The following is a 27,583-nucleotide window of genomic DNA, read 5'->3' as shown; positions in this document are numbered from 1 at the left end:
AGAGGGACTGAGTTCAGGGCAGGGCATGGTATATTTGTGATTTCACTCCTTGTTTTATTAGCACCAAATGAATAACTAGGTGATCTAATAGGAGACACTCTAAATAGCCAAAAAATTATGCTATTTTTAGTGAGGGAATTTTGGCATCATTTGTTTTATATGAAAAATGAAGAACATTAGCTTAAGGTATTTTTTTTTTTTTGCTTGTCTGTTTTGTCATCATTTATTTCTTCTCTGACATATTCCTTTTCCTTTGGTTAATCTGAGTTTCTGAAATACGTAATTTTTCTTCTTTTAACATTTTTTTAGTGGAGGATAATTGCTTTCCAATGTTGTGTTGGTTTCTGCCATGCAACAACTTGAATCAGCCATAAGTATGTCTATGGCCCTTCTTTTTTGAGTCTTCCTCCTACCCCCACAGGCTCCATCCCATCCCTCTAGGTCACCACAGAGCACCAAGCTGTGCTTCCTGTGGTGTACAGAGGCTTCCCACTGGATATCTAGTTTACAAATAGTCTCGTATATACATCAGCGCTACTGTCTCAATTTGTCCCACCCTTTCCTATCATTAGTCCATCAGTCTTTCGTATGCAAGTATATATTTATTTTCCACCTACTTCTTTATTTAAAATCCTATAAAATAGTTACAAACCTACTACTCAGTGTGATAATAAGAACACTGATGGTAGCTAACATTATCTATGTGAAACTTTTCCTTCTCATCCATTTTTTGGACTCCTCCTTCCTGATGTAATTATTACTTGACTCTTATAATAATCATTTCATTGCCATTTGAAAACATATATAGTTACATATTTTTACGTTCTCCTAATAAATGTGTTGCTGTGTGTATGTGCTTAGTCATTCCAACTTTTTGTGGCCCCTTGGACTGTAGCCCACCAGGCTCCTCTGTCCATGGAATTTTCCAGGCAAGAATACTGGAGTGGGCTGCCATTATCTCCTCCAGGGGAGCTTCCCAACTCAGTGATAGAACCCAAGTCTCTTGCATCTCCTGCATTGGCAGGAGTGTTCTTTACCACTGTGCCACTTAAGAAGCCCAGATGTGTTGTTTTAGCTATTTCAACTTTACAAAAGGGGCCTGAAATTTTGAATATAATCTTTGGAGACTCATGTTTTTCTTCTCAATAATATTTATAAAAGCGTACATGGTGTACGCTAGTTGGTGTTCCAACTAGCTATACTCCCTTTTAACTGCTGCAAAATAGTCTATTGGGTGAACATACTACATCTTACTCATTTATTCCCTATTTTTTGGCATTTGAGTTGCTTCTAGTTATTTTCTATATTAGTGTCTCTGTAAACATTCTTACGTATATTTTTCGCTGTAAAGTATAAGAAGTTCTCTGGTGTTTATATTGAGGGGTATAATTGCTTACTCATTGGATGTATCAATGCTTCACTCTTGTCTACAGTGTACCACTTCTAATTCTTAATTCCAATTATTTGCTAAATCCCTGGATTTCTAATTACTGCAAATCATAAGATAATAAATTGCTAAAGCAGAAAAGAATTTTGAGATTATCCAATTGGACCCATGTAATTTGCTGAGAACATTGATACACAGGAGAGAGGAAATAAATTGCTCAAAGTCCTAGAAACAAGGGGCTTTCAGATCTACCACCAAGCAGTTTAGCAATCATCATGACATTCTTCTCAGCATTTCCTGTTTCTCAAATATGCAAAGTTTGGTGAATAATGTTAAAACTTTTTATTATTTGGTTAAGAAATTAAGACTTAAGAAAATAAAAAAGTAAACAGCAATGAATTTATCTCAATTTAGCATTAAAATTGAATTTATTCAATGCAGTTTTCCATCAGCTCATATTGCTTGATGGGGTTAACTTTGCTGATTGTTTCCTCCCAAACCATTCCTAGCTCTCTGGAAAAAGCACTTTAATGTCTTATACTGGAGCTGTTTTCCCCAGGCTTTGCTTGTATCTATAAATGACCATGTGACCATGTGTCCATGAATTAAGTTTTATTCTACTGATGAAAGTTATAGAAATGCTTTCATTTTTTGATTAAATTTTTTGATTAATTTTTTGATTAAAAATTAACAGATGTGACTGGGCTGAAACAACCCTTCCACCTTCTTTCTGCCTTGAATGTAGATGTGATGTCTGGAGCTGTGACAACTAACCTATAAGTCCAAGGAAAGTTTAAATGAATCACAGAAATGTGAGTCTGATGTCCTTTAGCCACTGAACTGCCGTCAGCAACCGCATGTCTCTAGATTTATTAGTAAGAAAAACAAACCCTTTTCCAGTAAGCAACATAGTCAGATTTTCTTTTACTAGTAGTTTAGTGGATTCCTAGTTAATATACCATGTTACAAAAATGATCTCAAACTACATTTAGGATGTTTCTCTTTTTCCAGTGACTGAACATGAAAATCATGTCATTGGATGAGAAAATGTTTTGTTTTTTCCCTCAGGGAAAATGATATTTACATTTATACTTAGCATCTACTTTTAGATTATAGTCTTTTTATCAAGAACCCCATTTCAGAAGATGTGTCCATAATCACATCAAAACAATATTTCCATTCAGCAAAAATATGATTTGAAAAAAAAAATTAGGCACTGAATAAAGGGAAAAAAACCCTAAATTGGCTGATGGACATTTTGATTTCTTTTTCTAGATATGAGAAAGAAATGTTATCAATGTGAAGTTGACTAATGAGACTCACTACTCCAGTATTTTGTTCAAAATGAGACTACTGTTCTTATAAATAAATTCAACCAACATTAATTAAGAAGTTATCATATGTGTGTTGGGCTCTAAAGTTAGGAATGGTCAGACTCGATTCCCAGTCTGAAGGAGCTCTCTGCTGGTTAGGTGGGAGGGGGATAATGAGGAGGGACAGATAAGCGTGTATAACAAATAGAATAAGAATCTTCCTCCAATGCAGGAGACCCAGGTTCAATCCCTGGGTCAGGAAGATCCCTTGCAGAAGGGAATGGCTACAGACTCCAGTATTCTTGCCTGGAGAATCCCATGGACAGAGGGACCTGGTGGGCTACCGTCCATGGGGTCTCAAAGAGTTGGACATGACTGAGAGACTAACACATAATGGAAATATGAACATAATTATGTAGAGATTTAGAACAAAATAGAGTTAAATCCCTTAGATGTGCATAAGTCAAAGGAAAGTTTCTTATCCCGGGAACCCTGCTCATACTGTCAGATGTTTCATGCCTTCAACATATAGGTCTATGTCCTTATTTGTCATTTTATGGATATTTTCTTCTTGGCAGAAGTCCTTAATTGTCAGTAGACCTCTGGCTTTCTGAGCTATGATTCTCTTTGGTCCCCCTGTTGTGCTGAAGTAAAGATTTTATGTTGTTTTTTGACACTCCATCATAACTGAAGTCTTAGGAGAAGAACTTACTATTGCTAAAAGCTTAGACCTTGTTCTTATTGCCTTGGTATGTAAAGCAAATTGAAAATAAGTCACTTGTAGTGTAGTCTCCTTTGGAAATGAGTAGCCCAAGAGACAGGACAATTCTGTAAAGCCAGTACTTACAGTGGCCTTTTTAAAGTACTGGCGTTATTGCAAAGACATAAATTCAACATTTGACAAAGCCACAAGAATCCATATGGGCCTTGCAACCTACTGGGAAAAAATGGGGGAAAGATGAATGCATTTTGGAAAGTACCCTAGAAAGAAATCACAACTAAACCTGTTATCATAACCAGAGTATTTTCATTTGTATAAGTAGGAAGAAATATGAATGAGCCATTCTTGTATCCCTGAGTAACTTTCCTTTTCTGCACATTTTAGAATCAACGTCCAATTTCATCTGACTACTTTACTTCAACTTGACCTTAGAAATTTGATGACACTTTAAAACTGACTCATCCACTTACCCCAATGGGCATTCCAGGAAATTGTTCTTGTTTATTGCCACCTTCAAATGATGGAAAAGCATAAAAAAGTGAGAGAAAGTAATTATTTTTACTATCTGACCCTAAATGTTAAAGAAACATCCTATTCTTAAAGGCTGGCCCCATCATTTGCAAATTAATGCACTGCTGAAGATGCAAGCTATCTATATAACTCCTCTCAAATTTCATTAAAATTAATCGGAAGTCCTTTTTAATGTCTTTGAGAATTGCTTCAAGTGGCAAAAATCAGCAAATCTTCCCATGGGGCATATTCAGCTAATTGCAATTTACTTTTCCACTAGTCATTCTTTCCCTGGGCTGCAACTACACAAAACTGAAACGACTCTCTGGATAACAAATGCCAGTCAAACCAGTTATTTAGCATCATGTAATTTTAAATGACCCATTGGTTTCCCGAATATTTTTTAATCAGTCAGAATGGTGATGTAATGAATTGATTCCAGATATAACTTGTGAAAATTATTCTCTCTGTAAGTTGTACCTGCCATATGCTTGTTTTGGGGGAGCCAATAGGGCAATAAGGATAGACCACTGTGAAGAGAATAGAGTGACTGTCTCTATGTTTGTGTAAGCATGCTGTTTAGGATAGGTAAATGTCAGTGAATAAAGCTAAGCTTTGGAAACAGAACCATATTCTAATTCTTACCAACTAACTGACTCAAGGAAAATCCCTTAACAGCAAACTGGAGGAAAAGAGAGTAAAATGTGAGACCATGTATAATGAAAATAACGTTCTATAAAACGGAGATGCTGATCAAATGTGTGTCATCGTTAGAGAGCATCTAGTCTGTGGAAATGAAACCACGGGGATAAGATATCAAACTAAGTATCCGTATATGTTTAACAGAGTATTAAGTGTTTCATTCAAATGATTTGATGGTGGCTTTCTTATAACTGAAGTATAAGAATTAGTGTGACACTTTCCTCTTGCAATTGCTAGTAAGTTTTAGATTAAAGATACATATTTCTTTCCAAAGAATCTCTCTAAAGTGCCCTAACCAAGGAAGTTATAAATGTATGTATACAACAGAATATATAGTTATTAGGATCTTCTAAAGAAAAATATTCATAAGATGACTACTTAAATTTCAAGTGTAAGTTGGTAAACTCTTAAATGAGAAATGTTTCCATTCTGGCACTATAAAAAATTTTACTGAAGGTCAAAACTTCCAGTTCCAAGTAATTATATTGAAAATGAAAAAGTATACGAGCAGACGATAACTAGGCTTTTAGAAATATTTATTTTTAAAGTCTTAGCTCCTATTGGTAAGAGTTGTCCTAGTCTTTCTGGTTGTGATGCAATGTTACCCACTCTCAGCTGCTATAAAGCTGAGTAACCATTTCAATTCATTATCTTATTATACTTATTATTATTATAGTACAGATTGGTAGCTCAGTTGGTAAAGAATCTTAATTTCCTTACTTAATACGTCTTCCTGTTAATTTTTTTAATAATGATTATGGACCTTACTTCATTAAGAAAATTGAGACCATGCCCCATCATCTCTCTCAACTCCTGTTCCCCCATCTAAATGCTATACACAAACGTATCCATAACCAGAGGGAGCCTTTCTTTCTCTTTGTTCAGAGAGCAAGCTATCCTTTCTATGAAATGCTGGCTCCTCCTTATTCCCTTATCCTATTGCTTCTGTATCTTCTGAGATTGCTAGTTGTTCACCTTTGAATTTCAGCTCCTCCTTTTCTGTGGGCCTCTCTGCCTCAGCCTGTAAACATGACTAAGACCCAACACTCGCCTCCTGTTCCAATTCTTCTTCCCCTGCTATTTTAAACTTCATAGAAAGTGCTTCCCGGGGGCTGTCTGCATTTCCTTGCTTTTCTTTTCTGTCTCAGCTCACCACTTCTCCCCCAACCTCAGTCAGAATGTTTCTCAATGAGCAATTTGGTGATCTTCTATTTTCCAGTGGAAATTGCTTTGTCTTCATTTGATCGACCCCCTTTTCTAAATCGGTGTGCTGTGGTTTGTTCCTTCACTCTTCATGAAAATCTTAATCTCATTGGTTTCCAAGGCACCACATTCCCCTGTTTCTCTTAACTCTTTTTCTTAATCACTTAAATATTGGCATTTTCCAGGTCCTCTCCTTAGGCTACTATTGTACCCACTTTAGTACAATTAAGCTTATGAGGTTTTTAATTATTGCCCATAGGTTGACAAAATCCCAAATCTAGACATTCCGCCCCCACCCCAAGTGCTAGATAAGTATACATCTTCAGTCCCCTCTTCCTTCCTTTCAGCCTATCCATTTGGATATCACTCATCTCAAACTTAACATGTTGAAAAGCAAATTATTTTTTTCAATTGGAGTATTGCTAATTTACAATATTATATTAATTTTAGCTGTACAATATGGTGGTTCAAAATGTTCATAGATTACAGTCCATTTAAAGTAACTATAAAATATTGGCTCCATTTCCTGTGCTGTAAATATATCCCTGTAGAAAAGCAAATTCTTGAGTTCTCCTCCCCAAACCTACTCCTCAAACCATTTTTTCTGTCTTAACTCATGGTTCCAATCTTCCATTTGCTTAGTGCCAAAACGTGGCGTCATCTTGAATTTTTTTCTTGTATACTACATCCAATCTATCAATAAATCCTGTCCTTTCTATCATCAGAATATACTCAGAGTCTGATCACTTTCAGCAGTTGCACTGCTACCATCCTTATGTACCTGGAGGAGGGCATGGCAACCCACTCCAGTATTCTTGCCTGGAGAACCCCATGGACAGAGGAGCCTGCAGCGCGCCAGTCCACAGTGTCTCCGAGTTTGACACAACTGAAGCACCTTAGCGTGTACACACGCATCCTTCTCTAAGCTGCTAGCACATCTCATCTGGATTATTTCAGTAACTTCTACTCGGACTCTGCTTCTGTCGTTGCTCCCCTCTAGTTTCTTCTCTATTGAGCAACTGGAGTGGATTCCTGGCCACCTTTCTGACCTTATCTCCTGCCACTGTACCCAGAAAACATTTTTATGACACCACATATGTTCCAAGGCCATTATGCTTCCCTTACGTTCCTCCTGGAGCATTCTGTCACATGTATGTGCATGACTCTTTCATGTTGATAAATCTTTAGGTAACTATCTCTTATCAGGAAGGACTTCTCGGTATTCTATATAAAATAACTCTTTCCCATCATCCTTTCCTAGTCCCACTTTACTTTTTATTGGTGACTTTTTGTTTTTTCTTACCATCACTGACATATTACACATATACTTTTTCCTTGGGTTTTAGAATACTAAACTCTTATTATTGACTCATGGCATATTTGTTTATTTAATTAGCCAGTTGTCTGTCTGTTTTTGATGCATAGCTATAAGCTCATCACTTAACATAGAAACTAGAAACACAGATCATTATATATTTAATTTTTAAACTAAGATGTAAATTTTCCTCTCCCACCACCACTACAGTGTAAGTTCTATGAGTATAAGGATTTTGTTTTGCTCCTTCTGTGTATACAGCATCTAGAATAGTACCTGACATGCAGGCACTTGAAAATAAAGTAAGCACTGCCTATTTATTACACACCAATGTTTTCAATGGTAATGTGACTTTCAAAATGTCTAAAACCAGAATTAACCTTCCACATCCTTACCTCGGTTCTCCTTTCTCTTTCTACACTCCTTCCCTTGACTCTGCTGCCCAAAAGCACAGAATTTCTTTGAGCAGTCCCTCCATGCTTTTGCTCATGCTAAGTTCTCTGCCTGGAGGAGACCATCTCCCACCCCAATGGCTCCAGGACACCTGTATAACTCCTCTCCAAGAAGCTCACCAGTCACTCCCTCAAAGATGCCATCTCTGCCCCTTCCTTCCCCCTTTCCTTTCTCAGGGTTCTCCCATGCCAGTCACTGTCCCTTGTGCTCACGCACTATGCTTCTCTAATTATTTTCTCCAAGAAGCCGAGAGCTCCTTGAAATTCAGGAAGCAAATTGAAGCCTTCACCCATGACCTCTTCCAACTTCCTCAGAAGATAAATAGAAACAAACATTAGTATGCCTGGTTCATAGATTGAGAAATTAATTTCAGAGGAGGAGAAACAGTCCAGAACCCCTCAGGAATCCTCTCGAGAGCTCTTGATTCCTATTACTTGGGTAGAGGGGAACATTCCTCTCGTCTTTGGTAAACTTTGCTATAAGCCTTGGTTCCACCCTGTGCCCCTCTGGAAGGTAACCATGGATACTGGTTCTGAGCTGGCACAAACGCCTTCAGTTAGTGGAGGCTACAAGTGGTTTTCAGGATGCCTAGAGAGTTTTGGGGTGAAGGGAAAAAGCCTGGAAACACTGACAAAGGTAAGACCTTTGCCTTGGGCTCCTAGTCTGGATGTATTTCATTTAGGGTGGGCCCTAAAGCTCAGCAGAGTCCCTAAAAGGTGACATGTCCGACTAGGATATTAACTAGCTTTGAGTTGAAAACCGAAGAGAATCCCAGACATCTCCTCTTCTTGGAAAGCAGGACCCCCTCTGTGAAATCTGAGGCAGAGTGTTGACTGACGCAAGCAATACCAGCAGCAATCCTGGGTTCCTGGGGTGATCCAAGACACAGAGTCTGGAGACTACAGGTCTCCTGTCCCCGGTCAAAGGGAGCTTCCAGCGGCAACTTGTCCACACCCACATTCTTGCCCCAAGAGTGTGTTTTTTTTCGCAGCCCAGGACCACAGGCGAGCAGGAGATATTCACACTCAGGGCGTCTCGCTGAGGCACCTTCCTCTCCTCTGAGCCCTGACTGACACCTGGGCGGGCGCCGAAGAGCATTCTCCCACCCTAGGGGTCCTGGGTCTTCCCTGCCATCACCTTATTCTCAAACAAGGCACGTCTGGAGAGTAGAGATCGGGGGAGCCCCACTCGCTCCTAGGCGGGCGCGGAACTGGGTCGCAACCTTCCAGTTTCGGCCGGCCGAGTTTCGCCTCCCAAGGTAGGACCCGGAAACCAACCGCACAAACGCTCAACTGAGCTGGCGCAGGGTGGGTGTGGGTCAGAGTCAATGAAGTGTGTGCCGCTAAGCCTGCTGGTTTCCTGAAGCTAAATCTTAAGGGGAGGGAGAGAAGAAGAGGGTGTGGGAGATGGAACTGGGGGCGAGAGGTGCCGGCCGTTTCCCGGGGCGTTTTGACGTAGACTTGAAGAGGCGCCGAGCACTCCCACTGCTTAAGAGACACCGTGGCCGCCAGGACGCCGGAGCTGGGGACCGTCGCTTGCTCGGGGAGCAGTCTGAGCATTTCCTCTCCACGCACTCCGAGGAATCCAGACAGCGCTGCAAGGGTAAGTGAGGAGGGGCGCCCTTCTGCCCCCTGGGAGTAAAGCCACGGAGTAAGGAGTCTCATGGGGCACAAGACGGCGAGTGTCCCAGGCAGCTCCGCCCTGAGGAGGGAGAGACGGTAGAACCAGGCTCAGGATCGAGACGTGGGGAGCACACCGCGAGGCTTGTAGCAAGACACACGCGGGACCCCGGGGTTGGGGAACTCCAAGGCTCGGGGAAGACTCGAAAGGGAAGGGAACCCGAAGCCGAGGTGAGCGCTGTGGCGCTAGCAGACAGCGAATCCCGGACTCGCCGAGTTCAGCACCCTGGACAGTGTCCCGCTCCGGTCGTCTGATAAACTTAGCATTGACACACAGTTTTGACTAAGGAAAAATTAACTTTGCATCTCCTCGACTTTAGTATTTTAGTTCAGAAGAGTTTGATTTTGTTCATGTCAATCCTGTGTAAATAATATGAAATACAGAGGAAATGTTTTTGAATAGCCTTGTATCTCAATATGCCTCTTCAGGAATGTGTCTATTCAAAGGCAGTTTCTGAAATATTGATTTAAAGGAGATGCCCTGGAGAAAGAAATGACAACCCACTCCAGTATTCTTGCCACTGGGAAATTCCATGGTCAGAGGAGCATGGTGGGCTACAGTCTATGGGATCATAAAAAGTCGGATATGACTTAGTGACTAAACAACATGTTTTGCTGTTGTACAGAAAAGAAACATTCATCTTATGGTGTTATCATTAAGTATTCTAATATAGACATATCCTCAAGAGTAGTCCCATGAGCTGTGCCTGGCTTGCCTTCATTATACTAACATCTAAAAGATTTAGAAATATAAGATAAAAGTGAAAGTGAGCTGTATATAATCTCCTGCTTTTTCTTTAAGGTTAAGTGTGATATAGTCTGTGAAGATTCAGATAAGTCATTTTCAGGGACAAATTATTATGTTAAGTACATCTTTTCTCATTGGGCTTGTCTGAAGTTAAAAGTATTTTCAAAGTGTGTAGGGATGTCTTGGTTTTATTGCAACAGGCTTTGAAAGCCGGAAAAGTTGAACAAGAGACAAATAATTTTTGTTAAAATACTTGAGATTTATAGCAAGAAGAGAAAAATGAGAAAATATCATTTTTGTGAAAATTATGTAAAAATTGCACAACATTTTAGATGTTTGTAAAATTAATTTTATGATATTTGTTTATTAATTCTATTATAATGGGTTGAATATATATGTGTATATATTCCATGAGTATATAGATAAGTATATATCCCATACTTTTAACACACTGTCTTGTATTTATTTTTATTTATAACATTTTACAATTCATATACCTTTTTTAATAATGAAAGGAACCAGAATAAGAAAGCATTCAAAGGTAAAATATGTTCAAATTCTTAATTGCTTGGGAGTCTTAGTTTAGGATAGCTAGGCTAAATTATAGAATAATAAAGCCATGTAGCAAGACTGAAAAATTTCACCTAATACTCCTTTAAACTATATTTCTCAGTACTAGGGAAAAACAGCTTTATTTATCTTACAAAGGAGCATTTGTTAGGAGTAAATCTTTCTTAATCTAAATATCATTGTTTTAGGCTACCTGGCTTGACAATGCATCATTTTAGATAGAGTGGGGCTTGTGGGAGGTAGGATAAGACTTTTCCTAAGGATACTGGTATGTTTCCATTGCTGGCACCACGGTTCTTAAAGGACATAATTATTTTCTTTACCGAATAGAGCACAAGTAGGGACTCATATGAAATATTTCCATCTTGTGCAGTTTCAAGGTCATGGCCAGTCCTGGAAACAGAGGAAGGATCTACCACCCCTTGAGTCTCACCTGCTCCCTGCTCATTGTGGGAATGTGCTGTGTGTCTCCTTTCTTTTGTCATAGCCAGACAGATCTGCTGGCTCTTAACCAAGCTGATCCTCAGTGCTGGGAATCTTCTTCAGTGCTCCTCCTGGAAATGTGGAAGCCTCGAATCTCTAACACTGTTTCAGGTTTCTGGGATTTTATGATCTACCTGAAGTCATCTGAAAACTTGCAGCATGGGGCATTGTTTTGGGATCTGGCCCAACTCTTCTGGGACATCTATGTGGACTGTGTTCTCTCCAGAAACCATGGCTTAGGAAGAAGACAATTGACTGGAGAGGAAGTGAAGATCTCAGCAGTGCATCCACAGCACACAGGGAGAAAAAAAGGTGGTCCACCCCAGGCCCCATGTCTCTTGAAAGGGTAACCAAGCATGAATGTGCTGAATTGTGAGGAACAGGGAAATGGCTTTAGGGGAATCCATTGCCACACATAGTCTTCTTGGGGGTGAACCCAAAGAACACACAAGTGATAGGAAGATACTTAACACTTCTTTTTGTAATTTGCGGTAGCTTTTAAAAAATCAACATATTGTCCTCATCTTCATACTTCTGGTAAATAGCAGCAAAGAAGAATCAGATAGACAAGTAAGAAAAGACATGATTCCTAAAACACAATATCGAGGTATAAAGGGATGCCCCAAAATTTACATTTTTTTTTTCAGTTAGGTTCAACATTGGTAGTCATAACCTGTGTTTACTTGCTATGGAATCAGGAAGTTTGAATATAAGCCTGAGGAACACCTACAGCACACGCGCTCTTACCCCTTTTAAATAAAAAAAATAACCCAAATGTTTTCATATAAATAGAAGGACTCCTTGAAATTCACTTAGTTGATGATATAAATGGTAGAAAAATCAGCTGGCTTGCAAATTCACTCTTCCTTGTTTTCTGAACAAATCTCAAATAAGTGATTAACTTCCAGCAAGCTGAGTAATTAATTTTTAGAAATCTGGGACTTCCTACAAATTTAGATTTTTCATTGAATAAATATATATTCAAATATGTAATATTTTAAGATATATAAATCTTCAGTCTTACATGTATCAGTCTTCTCTGGGGGCACTAGAAAAAAATTTCCCTTATAGAATTAGAATGAGGGTGAATGAAGCACTGTGAGTAAGCTGAGAGATAACAGCCTTATTCATACTGTCTTTGTTCCTTTTTCTGTGTTGTTTTCAACCAATGAACTTCTAAAGCTTGCAAAAAGGGCTGTTCGAGTGGCACTAACTGTTTATGAAGCAGTGGAAAACTGAAAAATAAAATAATTTTTTCATTTGCACATTTTGTTGTGAGAATTGTTATATAATTGTAAAATGGAAAAATCTATTAAAATAGCAACTAACAGTGATAGTTCTAGATAAATCTTTTCTCAAGATATTGTAGAACATTTAAATATTTAATTTGTTTTAATCTCAATAACAAAAGATATGATTAACTGATCCATAAAACCAGATAATCCACTGGTATTATTTATACATAAATTTATTGTTTTGGCAAATGTTATTGTCACTTAAACTAATTCACTTCCTAGAGGAAATATTCTTTCACCAGCTTAGTTACTAAAGCAGAAGTACAATATGAGTGTCTATAAATGTTGGTTGCCAATATTTTGAAAATATTTTGAACAGAGGCCGCCCAGATATTGACATTAGTAAGCACTGTATATTTTCTTCATGTGTACTATAGACTTTTTATCCCACCACTCTTTTCCTATATAGCTGTCATACTCAAATTACTACCAGTATTTCTTGGTTTTGTATTTTACACTCACTTTGAATTACTTTATCTATAGAATAAATGAAAATAATAATATTTGTGTTCAACTTAACATGAAAATAATCTATAAATATATCACATATAATGATATTATAATTATATATTATGTACTATAATTCTATATTATAATTATGTAGATATACATAGAATCTCAAACAATACTTTCAGTTTGCTTGTTTGCAATAGGCTATCAAAATAGTCTGAGACTACATGTAATTTTCTGAGCACACTTCAACATTTCTATTTAAAAAAAACTGGTGGATTTGTCTTCAGCATTGCAAGTCACTTCCTTCGTCTTGCTACAGAGATGCTATTGACCCAGTTGATCTGAAAACTTTGCAAGCAGTAGGACTAAACATCTTACTTTATTGAAGTTATTTTAATGTTTGACATAATCAATTGTTGCATATCAGGAAGTAAGACTTTCCATTTATACTGTATAGTCACAGTCAAAGAGGGTCTTGGGTCAAGGAGACACCATGTTGTAAAGCTAAATAGTTGCAGGAACATTAAGATTTTATCTCAAGAGGCTTGATTAAATCTCTAGTGGCTCAACTAGACTCTGGATGTACCTGCACAGATTCTCTACTAATTTTTTTTTTTTGTCTCCAGGGAATTAATATTCTATCAGGTTGGGATGGGGTGAGAGTGAAGAGGTGTTTGTCCCTATAGTTCTCAGGAAAATTACATCATCAGAGCAGAAGAGAAGAACTAAAATAAGTGTCTCCATAATACACAAAAAGGTTCTTGCTATTTTGATGTCTTCAAGTTAAATAGTTTAAATACACTTGAATAATGTTGCAATGAATCATACCTTATTAAAAACACAGAACTTCTATATAACTTTGTATGTTAATATATTTGTTTTTTTAATATATTTGTTAATACTGAGTCAGCAAATATAAAAACAAGAGATATCAAATAGCTATATAACCTTGGGCAATCTAATTGACTTATTTAACCCTTAGTTTCTTCATCTGAAAAAGAGGGATATGGAAAAAATTAGAAGACCCGTAATGTCTCTTAAGGTTCTATGTTCTGATGTTCTGTGATCTTATAAAAAATGAATGTATGAAAAGCATGGATTTACCTATAGGAAGAATCTGAAAGAGCTTTTTACTCCAAGGATAACTTCCTGAGCTTAGTGATGACCTAGACACTGTGGTGCTTTATAATGATGATAAGCAGGAACAGAGGTGATCCAGAAATGAAAATTGCCAAAATTCTGAGACCTAAAGATATCATTGTTTGAGAAAAGACTCAGAAGAGCATCATTAATTTGTCTAGAAAAATACCAGCTAAACTGAATGCTGAAATATTCAGAAGACTGAAGAGGTTATACCCAGGCAGATAGGCAGATAGGCAGAGAGAATGAGAGAGAAAATGATAAATTGATTTAGGAAAACTGTAAGCTGATAATGTCTCCCAAGTAGAAAATAACAGAGTTGAGGTTAACTCATGGGTTAGTAAAGGCTTCAATACAAATGAAAGGATTTTTAAGCATATCCTTGTTTGTATCAAAAATGATGATTCCTTGCTTCAACAAATCTTGCTCTGCCCCTGAGAGGAACAGAAAAACTTGCCTTCCGGAGCTTGGTAGTTTGGATGGTCTAGAAAAATTGTGAGTCTTTGCTTTCCTCTTTGACATGAAAATTAACATTTAGATTTAGAATTTGATGATGTTTGCAGTTGGTGTCTAACTAGCTGACAAATGTTCATAGTGCTTATTTTTTAAACACTAAGCAGAAGACAAAACAATGCTTTAGAAATACAAATTAGATTTACAAATGCTTGATTTTCTGCTTTACTCACTATAAGAAATTTTTTAAGTAGCATATTCAGAAATTACTTATCTAGAAATCTTTCTAAAGAAACATTTGGTACTGTAGTCAATTTTGCAGTACAAGTTTCTTCACTGCAATATTATTTATAGTAACAGAAAATTGGAAATAATCTAAATGTCCCATAGTCAGGTAATGATAAATTAAATTATGGCATAAAGTATGTATTATGATTCTCTTTGGAAGATTATACTATAGATGGTTTAAAGTTTTTTTTTTAATTTTTATATTATATAACAATTTTTAACTTTTCTAGTCAGAAAAGTATACTTTAATACATATTAATCCAATAGGAAATGTATTTCTTATAATCTACTTAATTCATATTACATAATTAAACATTATAGAACACAAATTTTTGCATAAATAAAAATTTACACATATACCTTTGCAATAAATTTGTACAGAACCTTAATAGCAGAGTAGCAGAAATAGAGTGGCAGAAAATTTTCTTTTTAAAATCAAGTCATTGATGTTTAATCAGCCTGAAAATATTTTGGTGATCTAATGATTAGTTCCTTTTTTCTACTTTCAGGTGCCTATTCTCAGCAACCAAGAACCCCTTCCCTAAAGAAGAAAGAGTTGATTGAAGACTTGATAAGCATGCATGTGCATAGGAGCAGATCAAAGTTCATTGGAAAAGTGACCAGTGGCCTGGAAATAAAGAGAAAATAAATCTACCCTCAGAGCTACACACATCTTGGCATTTAAACAAATATATATATTTTTCTTGACTATTGATCATTCATTTACTTGAAATGATGGGAGTGTAAAAAGATAAATATTAAACCACATTCCCTCGGAGTACTTAGCTTCATTCTTTTAGGCTGCTAGCACATTCCTTCAAGTGCTGTCAGATCATCCCACTGTCTGAAAGAGAGGACCTGTGAATTCTAAGCTGCTTCAGTTTTGTCTGACTCTTTGCGACCCAATGGACTGTAGCCCCCAGACTCCTCTGTCCATGGGATTCTCCAGGCAAGAATACTGGAGGGGGTTGGATGGGGCTACTCAGATTCTTTATATTCATTTTGGTCATTGTTTTGGGATGTTTGACATTGTTAATGAACTGGAGTGCTAGACATTTAATTTGAATACACTGCATGGCTTCAAAGACATCAATCACTGAATTGCTTATGCACAGGCATATGATACTATACTTATTAATTACCTGAATTTTGTTTGGAAGAATATTTTTGAATATTTTGAACTGAGTGATGTGAAAAACAAAATGAAGCAATTCTACTAACAGAAACAAGATTAATAAAAGCTCTGGACCCCAAGTAATGTTACTGAAGTCTTTTTATTTCAATATTCAGTGTTACCATTAATGATAATCCAAACTCTAACAAAATAGCAGTAAGTATAAATTTTTTCTCCAATTAGTATATTTTCTATTGGATTAAATATTATGACTATAATTGATATAATTGCTTTGAAAAACAAACTAAAAATAAAAGCAGCATTATAAGAAAAGAACCCATAAAAATATTTTTCCTCAAAATGACCAGGCCTGAATAAGGTTCATTGCAAAGAAGTCCAATTAGCAAATTTATTTGAGTCCCAGACATAATGCTATTTTTATCTCTAATTATGTTCATCTTGCCAATCATTCTGACTACTATAACTGGTGGTTGAAAACCAGAGTGAATTTCAGCTATGTTAGCAATTCACTTGCTTTCCTAGATCCAAAGGAAGTCTCAGTAAGTGTTTTCACTGAAGATTTAGGGCCTCCTTAAATAATAAATCTTATCCAAAGGGTTAACATTAGAAGACATAGCTGCATCTGAAGATTCACCAGATCCTGATGATAGGGGAAGGAAGTCTGGGGAAGGAAGTGAGAAGGGGGCCCAGCCTCAGCTTTAACTTGATTAGAAGAATGAGCACATTGAGAGCTGCCATTCTTTGACTACCATTTCTACAGAGGGTCATAGTTTTACTTTTGTGCTACTTTCACTAATGTCTTATATCAATTTCTTAAAAAGTATCACATAAACTCATTATCTGTTATACATCGTTGAAGAGATGCCATTCTTGCACGGCTTGCCCCTTACTCCTCCTACACCTCGGTCCTACACGAGAGGGGCTGCCAGTTTTTTCTGATGCTTTGTGAGCCATCTAGTCTCTGGTGCAATTAATCAGTTCTGTCTTTGTAGAAGGCAAGCAGCTGTAGACAACATGTAAATACATGAACATGGCAGTGTTCCAATAAAACTTGGCTTGTGGACACTGAAATTTGACTCCAAGTCACTTTCAAGTGTTAGAAAACATTATTCGTCATTTGACGTTTTCCAGTTATTTCTTTTTTTAACGTAATAACCTCTCTTTATGCACAGCCAGCACAAAACTGGCAGTGGGCAGATTTGACCCTTGGGCTGTAGTTTGCTGACCGGTGCTCTGGGGCATCCTTATCAAACTTGCAAGGAATAAGCTGGGAGGAAGTAAGAAAGAGTGAATATGCTGAATAACAACCGCCCCCCCCCCCAACAAAAAAAAATCATGTTAGGCTAAAAAGCAGATTCAAAAAGATTAGGATGAGATTGAACAGGAATAACATAGTCTTAATCCTACCCAGTTGGACATAATTTCACTTTGGAAACATTACTAGAATTTATGGATCATATGAAAAAGAGCACACAGTCTCTCTAAGTGTAACACGAACTGCACATCCAGACAATAGGTGAAATAATGGAACCAAAGCAATTTTTATTCAAAGTTGAAAGCAGTGGTTAGAGTACAGGCCCAAGAGCTGGGTTCGAGGCTCAACTTCATCAGGTAGTGACGACTTTGGACAAGTTACTGACCATCTTTGTGCCTTAATTTTCTTATAAAATGAGATATCTATTTACTAGGTTTGTTGTGAGGTTTAAATGAGCTAGTACATATACGGTGTGTAGAAGCTAAACACTCTCACAGTTTAAAAGTGTTAGTTACTACTTTGAACTTTGTTCAGTTAAATACCCTAATCATACATACAGAGGAGGGAAGCACAGAAGTACTTTGATCAGATTCATTGAACGTGGGATTTTAGTAAGAAACATTCATGTTTTAAAATAAATTTATTTTGAGACAATTGCTGAGTCATACACATTGTAAGAGATAATACAGAGACATCCTATTTACCCTTCATCCAGGTTCCCTCCATAGTAACATCTTGCATAACTATATAGTACAATAACACAACCAGAGAATTGACATTGATAGAATCTGCAAGGTTTATTCAGATCTGACAGGTTCTGCATGCACTCCTGTGTGTGTTTATTTTGTTCTTTGCCAAGCCTGTTCTCCAGCAGAAGTATCTGGACAGAAAATTAGGTCATCAATTTGGAAATTTAGATATTGAAGAAGATAGTTGCACAAATGCCTGTAGACCACACACTTGAATACGACTACCAATGTATTCAAAGAAAGGGCCTCTGTTGGAAGTACAGCACAACTAGATTTGAGTTGCTTCTTCTTTCCATTTCCCTCTACCTCTCCTCACTCCCAAGGCTTTACTCTGAAGAATAAGTCACAAGAGGAGAGAGATTAAAAAAATAAAATTTGCGTCATGCTTCATAGCAGACTATCAAGAAAGAGGTAGAAGATTTAGTGTGGTCAGTACAGATTTTGAAAACATGCTTCGTCATCACCTTAAGGGGCCTTGGAATCTGGGTTCCTTTTCACTTCAGGTCGGTCAAGGTGATCTGATCAAGGGCAGAGAAGGCCCTGCACACTCCCTCAGCTCCACAATACAGGTCCAGGTTTACTGAAGATTTTAGGTCTGAAATCAGCAGAAGGAAAGTCCTTCAGAGAAAAGCACCTGTAGGTCCTTAAACTGATCTGAATAAAGTTCTAGCACAGAGAAGAACTAAAATTCATCTCTCTTCAGTTCCTGGTGGCAATGCCCTTTCTCTAAGCTAGCCTGCAAATGAGATGGGTATCATTTACCTTGATCAATTACCAATCGAGACAAGTTGTGGTTCTTAAAGAGAATTTTCCCATAGGTCCAAGCAGCATTCTGAGTAACCAGAAAGCCCACTCTTGAGCAGCGGTTTTCAAACTCTGGTGTATGTTGAAATCGCCTTTGTTTGTTGTGTTAGTTGCTCAGTCATTTCTGACTCTTTATGATCACATGGACTGTAGCCTGCCAGTCTCCCCGTCCATGGAATTCTCCAGACAAAAATACTGGAGTTGGTTGCCATTTCCTTCTCCAGGGGATCTTTCCGACCCAGGGATCGAAGCTGGGTCTCCTGCACTGCAGGCAGATTCTGTATCATCTGAGCCACCAAAGAAAACCTAAAATCACCTTGAGAGTATTAAAACAGATTGCTAGGTCTCAGGCTCAGAGTTCAGATTCAGTATACACAAGGGTTAATTTTATGTGTCAATTTGAATAGAGTGTGGTGCTTGGATATTTAGTAAAACATTTTTCTGGGTGTGTCTGTGCAGGTGTTTCTGGATGAGGTTAACATTTGAATGAGTAGGCTGAGCAGAGCAAAGTGCCCTCCCTAATTAGGTGGATGGACCTCATCCAATCAATTGAAGGCTTGAATAGAAAAGGTCTGAGTCAGAGAATTCCTTCTGCCTGATTGTTTTCCAGCAGAGGCATCAATTTTCTTCTGCTTTTGGACTCAAAAGGAGACATCAGTTCTGGAGAACTCAGACTGCTACAGCATATCAGGGATGGGACCCAAGAAACTGTGTTCCTAATAGGTTCCTGGGTGATACTGATGCTGCTGGCCTAGGGACGATGCTTTGAGACCTCTGCTCTATAGTTACTGATTAATGGCTTGAGTGGTCCCGTATGATCTATTGTAATAGGAATCGTGCTGTAGAAAGATCTTCAGTTTGGCAGTTATCAACCAAAAAATGGATATGCATAATTTTTAAGCTAAAAGTTCCACTTCTAGGAATTGATCCTACAAACATATTTACACATGAGTGCAAATATATATGCTATAAAGATACTCACCAAAACATTCTTAAGATAATAAAAAATTGGGATCAACTTAACTACATACCAATAAGTAAATTATTATATATTTATACCCTGGGATATTATGTAGCACTTTAAAAATGACATTGCTCAATGTCTAAGGTATATTGGCAAGTGAAAAGAGCAAAAACAAGTACAATCTAATTTATGCTGAGAAAGTAGAGACACATACATGCAAAGAAAAAAGTCTGAAGAAAAATTCACTAAACTGCCAACAATGTTTACTTCTGAGAAATAGGTACCAGGTCATGATGGTGAATTCATTTTTAAAAAGCATGTGCACTTGGCCATTTTAATTTTATGATGAGCATAATATTGTTTGTGCAATTAATAAAAATAAGATCACAGGAAATAAAAACTTGGAAAGGCTTATTTTGTTAGTTATACACTTCAGTTACATGATTTATTTTGGCTCCATCTGTGCTGTTTTCTGTTGAACATAAGAGGAGAGGGTTCATGCCTTTTTTTACTGTTTATTCTCTAACACTGCTCCAGAACTACAAGAACCTTGAATAAATAATATTTTATTGCCCGAATAAAATATTGTCCAGTGGCCAACTTATTTTAGAATATTCTGTTTCTCAGCCCATAGTTATAAGAACTTTAAATACAGTAATAAAAAATAGAGAAACAACACTCCATTTCATACATTTTTTAAAAATTTAGTTGTTATTTTTTAAAGTTCCAGTCCCTTGAGATGTTAAAATAGCCGAAGATATGCACCTAGAGCTGACTGTGGCTCAGATCATCAGCTCCTTATTGCAAAATTCAGGCTGAAAGTGAAGAAAGTATGGAAAATCACTAGGCCAGTTCAGTATGACCTAAGTCAAATCTTTTATGTTTATACAGTGGAAGTGACAAAAAGATGCAAGGGATTAGATCTGGTACACAGAGTGCATGAGGAATTATGGACAGAAGTTCATAACATTGTACAGGAGGCGGTGACCAAAACCATCCAAAAGAAAAGGAAATGCAAGAAGGTAAAGTGGTTGTCTAAGGAGGCTTCACACATAGCTAAGGAAAGAAGAGAAGCAAAAAGCAAGGGAGAAAGGAAAAGATATACCCAAATGAATGCAGAGTTCCAGAGAATAACAAGGAGACGTAAGAGGCCTTCTTAAATGAACAGTACAAAGAAGTAGAGGGAAAAAGTGTTATGGGAAAGACTAGAGACTGCTTCAAGAAAATTGGAGATATCAAGGGAATATTTTGTGAAAGGATGAGCACGATAAAGGACAGCAACGGTAAGATCTTAACAGAAGCAGAAGATATGAAGGAGAGGTGGCAAGAATACATAGAAGAACTGTATGAAAAAGCTTTAATGACTTGGATAACCATGATGGTGTGATCATTCACCTAGAGCCAGACATCCTGGAATGTGAAGTCAAGTGGGCCTTAGGAAACATCACTACAAACAAAGCTAGTGGAGGTGATGGAATTCCAGCTGAACTATTTCAAATCCTAAAAGATGATGCTGTGAGAATGCTGCTCTCAACACGCCAGCAAATTTGGAAAACTCAGCAGTGGCCACCGGACTGGGAAATATTCATTACAACCCCAAAGAAGGTCAGTGCCAAAGAATGTCCAAACTACTGCACAATTGTGCTCATTTCACATGCTAGCAAGATAATGCTCGAAATCCTTCAAGCTAGGCTTCAACAGTACGTGAACTGAGAACTTCCAGATGTACAAGCTGGACTTAGAAAAGGCCGAGGAACCAGAGATTAAATCGCCAATATCCGCTGGATCATAGAAAAAGCAAAGGAATTCCAGAGAAACATCTACTTCTGCCTCATTGACTATGCTAAAGTCAGTTTACAACAAAATGTGGAAAATTCTTAAAAAGATGGGACTACCAGACCACCTTACCTGCCTCCTGAGAAACCCGTGTGCAGGTTAAGAAGCAACAGTTAGAACTGGTCATGGAACAATAGACTGGTTCAAAATTGGGAAAGGAGCTCTTCAAGGCTGTTCAGGTGGGATCAAAAGGAGAGGCCACGTGTCCTGCCACCTTCCCAAATCCTTCTTGTTGGAATCCATCTTGACTGAGCAATGCATGTGCCACCAGCAAGGACCCTGAGTCAGAATGATTGGCTAGAGACAACCCAGAAACTAATCCCATCACCATAAAACCCAAGACTGTGAGCCATATGGCAGAGCAGTTCTCCTGGGTTCCTTTACCCTCCTGCTCTCTGCCCGGGCACCTTTTTCCAATAAGTCTCTTGCTTTGTCAGCCTGTGTGTCTCCTCAGACTATTCACTTCCATGTGTTATACAAGAGCCCACCTTTGGGCCCTGGAGGGGGTCCCCCTTCCTCTAACAGGAACACCTGTGAAATCAGTGTGCACGGGTGCATGCTAAGTTGTTTCAGTCGGGTCCAACTCTTTGTGACCCTACGGACTGTAGCCTGCCAGGCTCGTCTGTCCATGGAATTCTCCAGGCAATTCACCATGGAATAGGTTGCCATACCCTCCTGCAGGTGATCTACCTGACCCAGGGGTCAAACCTGTATCTCTTACATCTCCTGCATTGGCAGGTGGATTCTTTACCACTAGTATCACCCAACAGTCCGGAGGAAATTGCAATTGGAAAATAATTCACTTGACTGCAACTATCAATCAATCTGGGCTCTGAATGAAATAAGGATGTGAGAGAAGGCTATCAAAATAATGGGTACAGAGGTTTAAACATATTAGATTATCTAGTCTGCATTAGATTTCTGGCAATGGAAATACTGATCCCATGCCTTCCTTACAAGAATAATTAATCAGGCAAACCAGTATATAGTGAATATCTTCTCTGGACTAAGACCTCTCTCTTGAGCTCCAGATTGTACATGTTAATTGCTTCTGATATTTCTATTTGGTTGTTTCCAAGCAATTTACACTTAATGTGTTCAAGACAGAACTCCTGATGTGTTGACCTCTGTCTTAGCTTTCCCAGCCTTCCTCATTGCAATAAGTATATAACCTTCCATGCAGGCTAAGCCACTGTCACTTGCCTAGACTACAATAGACTCTCATCCAGTCTGTTTACAAACCCTCTTGTCCTTCTTCAAGTCATTTTCCACACAATGTCAGTTTTGTAACAACATAAATCTACCCCTTTCTGAATGAATTCTCAGGATCCAACACAGCTCTTAGCACATAAAGTTCAATTACTATTTGTTGAATGAATGAATGATGAACCAACTAGACACATTTTTTTCTACCTTCATGGAGCTTAATGCTAGAATTTTGTGTACCGTTTCCTATCAGTGAGTTTCAAATATGTGCATATATATGTGTACATGTATATATGACAAAGAGAGAAAGACTAAGACTTCAGTACATACACTTAGGATTCCTAGGCAGTATATCTATGTATACCTTCATGGCTACTTTTGAGAAGTCTACTTTCTAAATAATTGAGATAAAGATCCAGTGTTGCTTAAGCACTGCTCTTTATTTTTCTACAATCTGCTGAAGTTCAAGCTTCATTTTCAGATTATTTAAAATAATAGTTTAGATGACGGTTCCGGGTGGGAAATAAAGGAAATGGAATAATGCTCCCACATCCCCCTTAACCTCGCCTCCTAACCCTCTCATCACTCCCTCGCCTTCTCATCCTTGAAACATGCTGTGGTAAACAGAAGCCAGAGAGATGGAAGAGGAGCAGAGGAAAGGATTTCATAGATTTACATTGGAAATTTCACTCATAAATGAAAAGAAAATAATTAATGAGAAAGTAAGACTAGAGTATGCTGCCCTTTTTTTGTCACCATAAAAATAAATAGTGTTAGATGCTCCTTCAAATCTAATTTCTTTACTTCAAGTTTGAACAAATCATTTGCCACTGATTTTCAATCCAACATTTGGAATTTAAAGAGGTTTGGGGAGACCCTTCTATACACTTCTTCTTTTCCAGTAAGTTCTCAGAGTCTCCTGAAATTCTATTATCCTAGATCTCGATACTGAATGACTCTATTCAGTTATGTCAACAACTATGCCAAACTGACCATGAAGCTTACCATTTTTGTTGCATCTCCTGCATTGGCAGGTGTATTCTTTACACTAGCACCATCCAGGAAGCCCGAGTCATATAGTCATATACAGTTCGTCTTAATTTCCAAACTATGTTGACTTCTTAGCAAAGCTCCAACTCAGAAGGCTAGTCAGTTACCAGGATAATCACAACACTCAGGGAATATATTGATAGTCTGAGTAAATCAGTATCTTACAAACTATGGATCTTTCTGGTTTTTCTAACAATTCTCAAATAAAAAAATTAAAAAATTGGGGCAGTAAAATGATTAGAAACTTCCTGCTGTTATCTGATGCATCTGTAACAGAGATAGAAATAAAATAAAAACGACCAATACCTTAATTTAGTTTGTTTGCCTTTCCACATCTTCATAAATGTGGTTATCACATTTCTGTCTCTGATTACATTTGGTGTGATTTTGGTAGGCATGCATAGGTTATGTACAAATTACAGGGGGTATTTTTATAATCCATATCAACAATGGCTAAGTTGAGTTTACAAACAGGATTATATTCAATACATCACTGAACAAGGATAAAAAGTTAATAAGAAATATTTGAGTAAAGAATGACAGTGTTCACTATGGAGAACAGTGTGGAGATTCCTTAAAAAACTGGAAATAGAACTGCCATACAACCCAACAATCCCACTGCTGGGCATACACACGGAGGAATCCAGAATTGAAAGAGACACGTGCACCCCAGTGTTCATCGCAGCACTGTTTACAATAGCCAGGACATGGAAGCAACCTAGATGCCCATCGGCAGACAAATGGATAAGAAAGATGTGGTACATATACACAATGGAATATTACTCAGCTATTAAAAAGAATGCATTTGAATCAGTTCTAATGAGGTGGATAAAACTGGAGCCTATTATACAGAGTGAAGTAAGCCAGAAAGAAAAACACCCAAACAGTATATTAATGCATATATATGGAATTTAGAAAGATGGTAACAATGACCTTATATGCGAGACAGCAAAAGAGACACAGATATAAATAACAGATTTGTGGACTCTGCAGGAGAAGGTGAGGGTGGGATGATTTGAGAGAATAGCACTGAAACATGTATATTAACATATGTGAAACAGATCGCCAGTCCAGGTTCAATGCATGAGGCAGGGTGCTCAGGGCTGGTGCACTGGGATGACCCAGAGGGATGGGATGGGGAAGGAGGTGGGAGAGAGGGTCAGGATGGGGAACACATGTACACCTATGGCTGATTCGTGAGAATGTATGGCAAAAACCACCACAATATTGTAAAGTAATTAGCTTCCAATTAAAATAAATTAAAAAAAAATAATGGCAGTGTTAAATAAATGTAAAAAGTAGCCATGAAGGTATACATAGATCCTATGCTTAAAGACCTCAAAGAAATTAAATTGATGTAAAAGAAATGAAACAATAAATTTAAACCTTACAGTTAGTACTTGCTGAATTATCACAAAGTATACAATGCAATAGAATAACAAAAAGGGAAAGGTGTACTTTCCTGCTAATATCATAAGCATGTGTGTCTAATAATGCATGCTTTCTGCAGAAGCAGGTCAATGGTGCTACTGTAAATGGAAACAGGTAAATTTTTTGAGATATATATTTTTTATATTATCTACAAGATTGGATAATGCTAATCGTATCTTTTTACATTATTGCCTCATCTGAATTTAAAAATAAACTTTGCCTTTTCATGATATCCCTTTTAATCATCTAATGATGGGTGTATATATAGATATATCAATATATACATATATATATGTGTATATATATATATGCTGCTGTTTAACTGCCAAGTCATGTCTGACTGCTTGAGACCCCATGGACTGCAACCTTCCAGGCTCCTCTGTCCATGGGGTTTCCCAGCAGGAACACTGGGGTGGGCGGCCATTCCCTTCCCCAGGGGATCTGTCTCACGTGTGCCTCCTGCGTCTCCCGCACTGCAGGCTGATGGTCTACTGCTGGCCCACCAGGGAAGCCTCCATTTATGTGTACGTGCTTAGCCACTCAGATATTTCCGACTCTTTGTGACACCATGGACTATAGCCTGCCAGGCTCCATTGTCCACGGGGATTCTCCAGACAAGAATACTGAAGTGGGTTGCCATGCCCTCCTCCAAGGCATCTTCCCAACCCAGGGATCAAACCCAGGTCTCAAGAACTGCAGGCGGATTCTTTACCATCTGAACCACAAGGGAAATCCAAGAATACTGGAGTGGGTAGCCTATCCCTTCTCCAGGGGAACTTACCAACCCAGAAATCAAACTGGAATCTCTTACATTGCAGGTGAATTCTTTACTAGCTGAACTACTAGGGAAGCTCCATTTGTCTATATGTATAGACCTTGGTAAAGCTACTTAAAATATTCATGGAACTTTTAGGCATCAAACTGCATACAGTGCTCTGATCAGTCAATTCAGTTCAGTTGCTCGTCATGTTCGACTCTTTGTGACCCTATGGACTGCTGCACACCAGGCTTCCCTGTCCATCACCAACTCCCGGAGTTTACTCAAACTCATGTCCATCGAGTCAGTGATGCCATCCAACCATCTCATCCTCTGCCGTCCCCTTCTCCTCCCGCCTTCAATCTTTCCCAGCATAAGGGTCTTTTCCAATGAGTCAGTTCTTCACATCAGGTGGCCAAAATATTGGAGTTTCAGCTTCAACATCAGTCCTTCCAATGAATATTCAGGACTGACTTCCTTTAGGATGGACTGGTTGGATCTCCTTGTAGTCCAAGGGACTCTCAAGAGTCTTCTCCAACACCACAGCTCAAAAGCATCAGTTCTTTTGTGCTCAGTTTTCATTACAGTCCACCTCTCACATCCACACATGACTACTGGAAAAACTATAGCTTTGACTAGATGGACCTTGGTTACCAAAGTAATGTCTCTGCTTTCTAATATGCATCTAGGTTGGTCATAACTTTTCTTCCAAGGAGCAAGCATCTTCTAATTTCATGGCAGCAGTCACCATCTACAGTGATTCCAGAACCCCCCAAAATAAAGTCTCTCACTGTTTCCATTGCTTCCCCATCTATTTGCCATGAAGGGATGGGACCAGATGCCATGACCTTAGTTTTCTGAATGTTGAGTTTTAAGCCAACTTTTTGACTCCTCTTTCACTTTCATCAAGAGGCTCTTTAGTTCTTCTTCAGTTTCTGCCATAAGGGTGGTGTCATCTGTGTATCTGAGGTTATTGATATTTCTTTCAGCAATCTTGATTGCAGCTTGTGCTTCCTCCAGCCCAGCATTTCTCATGATGTACTCTGCACATAAGTTAAATAAGCAGGGTGACAATATACAGCCTTGATGCACTCCTTTTCCTATTTGGAACCAGTCTGTTGTTCCATGTCCAGTTCTAACTATTCCTTCTGGACCTACATACAGATTTCTCAGGAGGCAGGTCAGGTGGTCTGGTATTCCATCTCTTTAAGAATTTTCCACAGTTTTTGTGATCCACAAAGTCAAAGATTTTGGCATAGTCAATAAAGCAGAAGTAGACTTTTTTTTTGGAACTCGCTTGCTTTTTCTATGATCCAGCAAATGCTGGCAATTTGATCTCTGGTTCCTCTGCCTTTTCTAAATCCAGCTTGAACATCTGGAAGTTCACGGTTCACTGACTATTGAAGCCTGGCTTGTAGAATTTTGAGCATTGCTTTGCTAGCATGCGAGATGAGTGCAGTTGTGAGGTAGTTCAAACATTCTCGGGCATTGCCTTTTTTGGGGATTGGAATGAAAACTGTCCTTTTCCAGTCCTGTGGCCACTGCCGAGTTTTCCAAATTTGTTGGCATATTGAGTGCAGCACTTTCACAGCATCATCTTTTAGGATTTGAAATAGCTCAACTGTAATTCCACCACATCCACTAGCTTTGTTCATAGTGATGCTTCCTAAGGCCCACCTGACT

The 27,583-nt window shown here is 38.2% G+C and overlaps 2 protein-coding genes across 2 annotated transcripts in view; one reads left to right on the top strand and one right to left on the bottom strand.

Moving 5' to 3' along the window:
• The first annotated feature begins 10,984 nt into the window (after positions 1-10,984).
• Positions 10,985-15,368, top strand: FAM237A (family with sequence similarity 237 member A). Its single transcript, XM_043910263.1, has 2 exons — positions 10,985-11,396; positions 15,223-15,368. Exons 1-2 carry the CDS (start codon positions 10,985-10,987, stop codon positions 15,360-15,362), a joined length of 552 nt encoding a protein of 183 aa, XP_043766198.1. The 3' UTR covers positions 15,363-15,368.
• Positions 15,369-18,346: 2,978 nt separating this feature from the next.
• The window catches only part of DYTN (dystrotelin), a 59,595-nt gene continuing 50,358 nt past the window's right edge, over positions 18,347-27,583 (bottom strand). Inside the window, 1 exon segment of the mRNA XM_043908882.1 lies at positions 18,347-18,447. Within this exon segment, the coding sequence (XP_043764817.1) occupies positions 18,347-18,447 (101 nt within the window).

Source organism: Cervus elaphus, chromosome 8, assembly GCF_910594005.1.
Source record: "Cervus elaphus chromosome 8, mCerEla1.1, whole genome shotgun sequence".
NCBI classification, from domain to species: Eukaryota; Metazoa; Chordata; class Mammalia; order Artiodactyla; family Cervidae; genus Cervus; species Cervus elaphus.
This window is presented reverse-complemented; position numbering and strand designations above follow the sequence as displayed.

Coding starts and splice junctions, on each gene's coding strand:
- FAM237A (XM_043910263.1), top strand. CDS start 10,985: ATGGCCAGTCCTGGAAACAGAGGAAGGATCTACCACCCCTTGAGTCTC. Junction 11,397..15,222: donor GCACACAGGGAGAAAAAAAG/GTGGTCCACCCC, acceptor TTCTACTTTCAG/GTGCCTATTCTCAGCAACCA.